Source organism: Dioscorea cayenensis, chromosome 1, assembly GCF_009730915.1.
Source record: "Dioscorea cayenensis subsp. rotundata cultivar TDr96_F1 chromosome 1, TDr96_F1_v2_PseudoChromosome.rev07_lg8_w22 25.fasta, whole genome shotgun sequence".
Lineage (NCBI taxonomy): Eukaryota > Viridiplantae > Streptophyta > Magnoliopsida > Dioscoreales > Dioscoreaceae > Dioscorea > Dioscorea cayenensis.
Genome location: NC_052471.1, coordinates 29,985,334 through 29,990,397, shown reverse-complemented (window position 1 = coordinate 29,990,397; position 5,064 = coordinate 29,985,334). Strand labels below are relative to the sequence as shown.

Here is a 5,064-nt window from a genome sequence, read left to right as displayed (position 1 = left end):
TCTAAAAGGTACTTTTTGATCAAGTGAATTAGGACTTATTGGTACAGAGGGGTTGAGGGCAAAATGTTAAAGAAAATTCGTTCAACCCTTAACAAATGTTTCCAAATGCAGAAATAATAATATGACAATGTAATCTTTGATTAAAATAACTTATTTTATTATGCATTTTGCTATGTAGATGAGAACATACGTAATTTGTTATGCAGACTTAACACTAAACTTTATTTAATTATACATATATATAGAATGTGATATATCCTAATGCATAATGTTTGATATTCTCAACATTCCATCTCAATGATCTCGTAGAGGCGTTTAATCAAACCGTTGTAGTCAGTATCACAAAAATGGAAAGTTACCAATCATGTTCCTATATTTTCACCATTTATACATAATGCATTCTCATTTACATTGAGAAGCAATATATGATCAATAAAATAAAATATACTAATATACTCATTATTATCTCAATCAATGTACTTTTAGTGCAAGGATCTTGCTAATACAAAATTTCAAAACTTAGTTTAAATCACTGCTACTTTGCCTTGCCATCCTCGGTGCGTAAATCGGCGTGAAGGCTTGTTGGCCCACAAGTCTCACACTAACTAACCCACCAATTTTTAATTTTCAAACATAATTGATTTAAATCTAGTGGGTGGATCGTAGATCTAATGTAACCTTGTACATGTCACGAGGGTATAAAATGATCGTCCAGATTCGATGTACGTTCTACGTATCATGAAGCGTTAAAAGCAGTACAATCTAATGTATCTTGTATAGATCTCACGAGGCACGTTAGAAAAGAATCCAATCTAATTCATTGATTCCATGGTTCAAATTCTCATCTTGGCACAAGGTTTCTTCTTCATTGATTGCAGCCAGCTAACCACCGAATCTTCCCATCTTAGTGACAGTGCTTAGCCCTAGAGAGCAAAATTTAAGGAGAGGAGATAAAGAGCCATCTCTTGAGAGCTTAGCCGTTCAACTATGGGAAGGGAGCTGCCTGACTGCGGAGATAGCCAACCGATGGTGAGTGGCTAATTCGGCCAAAATAAATTGGATTGCACAAGCTGAAGCCCCCACTTGGTTCCATCCCTACTTTTGATGATGACTTTGGGTGTATGAGAGAGCTTTTTGGTTTTGTTTTGTTTTGTTTTGTCTGGGACAAACATATAACTTATCTTTCTTAATCATGTTTTATCCAATCAATGTTATTTTATAGGATAGTTTTGATTTAGCGAGCCTAATTAATAATTAATATTAATAAAATTTTAAGCCACGTCACTACATAGAGCCGCGTAGTGATTGGAGTGAGTAAGGTTTTGTCTTTTATAAATAAATTAGTTCATAAATAGATTATTATTATTATTATTGAGTAGAAATTGCCAGAGCCTTTAAGTTTGTAAAATTGCCCACACCCCGTTAGTTTTCCAATCACAAAACCCCCTCCTTTTTAAAAGTCTATGTTTTTCAAACCCCCAAACCACTTGAATGGATGTGAGCGGGTGAGTTTCAAATTTTTATGAATGAAAATGCCCTTGCATGAGGGGAAGTAGTGGTGCTGACCATCTCGGCGATTTGAGAGGAGAGTGGGGCGGTTTTTCCGTAGGGTAACCCGAGGCAATTTATTGGAGCCGTTTAATTGCTTTTTCTCAACTCGGCGTCTTGACTTTTTCATTTCGAAGCGTCTCCGAGTTATCTCTCGGCGTAAGCCTCTGCATCGCATTTCATCAAACTTTTTCCCTTTCCACCTGTGGGTATCTCGAAGGAGAAGTCCCCAGCAGCAACTAGTTGGCATTTCATCGGTTTCTGATCTAAGGTAGTGAGTATGGTTTTATGTTAAGCTGTTACCCATTACGAAAGAAAGATTTTTCGGTTTTTGTTTTGTGCTCTGTTTTTGTTGGAAGATATTGAAGTCTGAGAGTTTCTCAGGGTGGGGTTTTGTTAGTCTGCGGGGAGATTTCTCGGCTAGGGTTTTGTTTTGTTTTGCATTTTAGTATGTATACACTATCCGAAATAGTCGATTTGTTATGATTTATAGTAATATTTATAATGTACATTTCCCGTTCGTTTGATATAGTTTGCGATTTTACAAATGAGGGTTGGCACGTTTAAGAAATGAGATGTTCGAGTTTAACATTTGTTGTCTCTGTTTAAGTATTCTCGTCTCTATTTAACAAAATGGGTCTCTGTTTAACATTTTATATCTACTGTTTAACCCTAGAGGAGTTCTAGTTTAAAACCTTATATTTCAAAGCTTAAACTTTTTGATGAATCTTTGCATGTTGAATGTGTTGTTATTGTCGCGTTTCGTGATTGTGGCGGTCAGCCTAGTTAATGGGCGTTGCTATTTGGCGCCGGTTGTGGAGACCTTAGGCGAATTGAAAAGATAACATGACCCCTAAATGCTTTGGAAGATTATTCGAAGGACACCGTTTAGCGTTGATCTGGTAGTAAGCACATATACCAAGGAGGCCCTTCTTGATTCTCTTTTTGCGAAAAGATACGATGGTCGCGCGATAAATTCGGGGATCGGGAAAGCTTCTTTGAGTTTCGGACCTCAAGATGTGGCCCTCGTTCTTGAGTACTAGCGTTGGGATAAGCGACCGGTGGTCTTTCGAGAGAAAAGAAGAAAACCAGGGTCGGTTCGAGGTATCTATCAAAAGACCTACGAGACGCAGAGACTCCATCGAGAGCACTCGAGTGCGACTTGTTCGACGAGAGGGAGAAAGAAGATAATTTTGTCAAACGCTCGATGGTGTCACCTCATGGGGACAGATCCTCTTCCCAAAATCATCATGCTCGGTTCCGAGGCTGGATCGTTGATTCGTCGATCGATCTACCGGCCCGTGACGGGCGTCTGCGCATGCGGCGAGGCGGCGCATGAGTGGCTTATGGAGGATATTCCTGGCGAGCGCTCGAGTGCAAGATAGATGCTGACGGGAAGAGGCTAGACACGGTATGCATTAAGGGTTGCTCGGTCAGCGACAACGTCGGTTTCTGGTGGCCGGAGCGGGGAAGAAAGTCCGTTCGTGAAGATCCCAAGGATCGTTGTGCTACGGTGAAAGTACTTGCGAAGCCAGCGACGGTGAAAGCGAGCTGTACGTCAGCTCGATGGAAAAAGAGGTAATAAATCGTGGACAATGTTTAACATAAGTCTTTAATGTTTAAACATTTTTATTTAGCGTTTAACTTTAGTATTTACCGTTTAACTATTATTACATACCGGTTTAAATATTTTTGTTCTCCGTTTAATTATATTCTATAACGTTTAAATATATAAACACTACATTTTAAAATATAGTTTTATAGTTTAAAATGAATGATCTCACTTTGAAAATTGTTTGGTTTACATATGTTAGTTTCTGAGTTCGGTTCCGTAGAATCTTTGAAGAAGAAATATTTGTTGGGAGCCAGCCCGAGCGGATGGATGCCGTTGCTCTCGAACCACTGCGCTCGGCCCGAAGATGAGAAGCAGACCTCATCGTCTTGCGTACTGGGCGCCGTTCTCCTACTTCCACGACCCACCAGCGCAGCGTTCCTCGGCACGCGGAGAAGCCCCTCCCCTATCGGCGAGTTAGCAACAACCCCCCTACCAGCAACGACAGCGATGTCCCCGACCATGGCGACCTCTCCGTGGTGAGCCCTCACCGCGGTGACGATGGGTGAAGATGTCACCGCAACTCTTATGCGAGCGTGCGGAATATTGATGACAGAGTTTCCTCGGCATGCCGCTCGTGTGGAGGCTGGAAGGGCGTTCACTGACCGGATGCGCCATCCCTCGAAAAAAGCTGAGCACCGAAGGACTGAGCGAGGCGTCCGAATTTTGGAGCGACGGCGATATCATCCGGGAAGGTCGTTTCCAAAGGCGGCTACATTCGAAGAGACTTGCGAAAAGAGGAGAACAATCGCCTCTGTCTCCACCGCGCGGTCGGCGATGAAAGCAATAGCAACACCAGCGCGGTGGTGATCTGCATTCCGATGCAGCCGCGCGTTGATGATATGGATATGACGCGTGGAGGACATCGTAGATGATGTGACGCCGTTGCCGCGGTTGAGGAAGGTAGATTGATTCTCTTCTCGATGAAATCGTTGACCGGTGGAACCGGGTGCCGAGATGCGGCATCAAAGATGGACACAATCACGAAGATCAAGAACAAGTTAAAGGGTGTGTCTCCCAGATGATCTGTCATTGTCGTAGCCACGGTTGAGAAGATCGTTGAATCCGTTGCCGTGGCCGTGGCCGACAATACCGCAGCCAAGCCAGACACAATCCCACAACAAGAACAACCATGTAAGGATGTATGCTGCAGGTTGATGTGTCGCCGTCGCTCGCATCGAAGGGAAAGATCGTCGATGAAGACTCCCGATCCGAGCAACGAGAGATGATCAAGGCCAATCAAAAATTGGACCGAGCGACTCGGAAAGCTTTTTATTCAGAAGAAGAAGAAATGGGTTGGCTCGAGTCGTGTCTTATAATCTGAGCGAGGAGTTGATGAGGATCTTCCTCGAGCGCTCTATGGACGGGTAAGTGTAACGCTTTTTATGTTATTGTTTAAAGGGTTTCTTATAGTGTTTAACTATTTCCTAATAGTGTTTAATACGTTTATGTTATCATTTAAGTTTTCTACTTATCGTTTAATTATATATAATATTATGTAACAATTGATAATATCATTTAAATATTTACAATATGGTCTTATTATATACATTATCGTTTTAACCTCAAAGACCTTTGCTGTGTGGAAGAACATGTGCGACCACTAGCCATGACCAGTTATACACGCCGCCTGAGGGAAGGAGATGGTCGATCGATGATGTGATGGGCGCTTTATGTGCATCATACAAAAGTCATTGAGCAAAGAGCCATATCTCTTGCAAGAGGCGCGCTCCATCACCGGATCCCGCTTACTGCTGTTTATGTCAAAGCGAGGACGGCGCATGACACAATTATGGCTATGATCGGGGATCGTGGCGCATGACCCTGCATGAAGTTCAAATTATCATCCTCCCGATAATCATGAATGGCCACTTCGATGTCGTCATCCGGACGATGATAAACAA

The 5,064-nt window shown here is 42.4% G+C and overlaps 1 protein-coding gene across 1 annotated transcript in view; it reads right to left on the bottom strand.

Annotated features, from left to right (window-relative positions):
- The window catches only part of LOC120258746 (protein ENHANCED DISEASE RESISTANCE 2-like), a 12,549-nt gene extending 8,523 nt beyond the window's left edge, over nucleotides 1-4,026 (bottom strand). Inside the window, exons 1-2 of the mRNA XM_039266184.1 lie at nucleotides 3,913-4,026; nucleotides 3,481-3,780 (exon numbers count right to left, since the gene is read on the bottom strand). Coding sequence (XP_039122118.1) covers nucleotides 3,481-3,780; nucleotides 3,913-4,026 — 414 coding nt within the window. The remainder of the gene's footprint in view (nucleotides 1-3,480; nucleotides 3,781-3,912) is intronic.
- Between the last annotated feature and the right edge of the window lie 1,038 nt (nucleotides 4,027-5,064).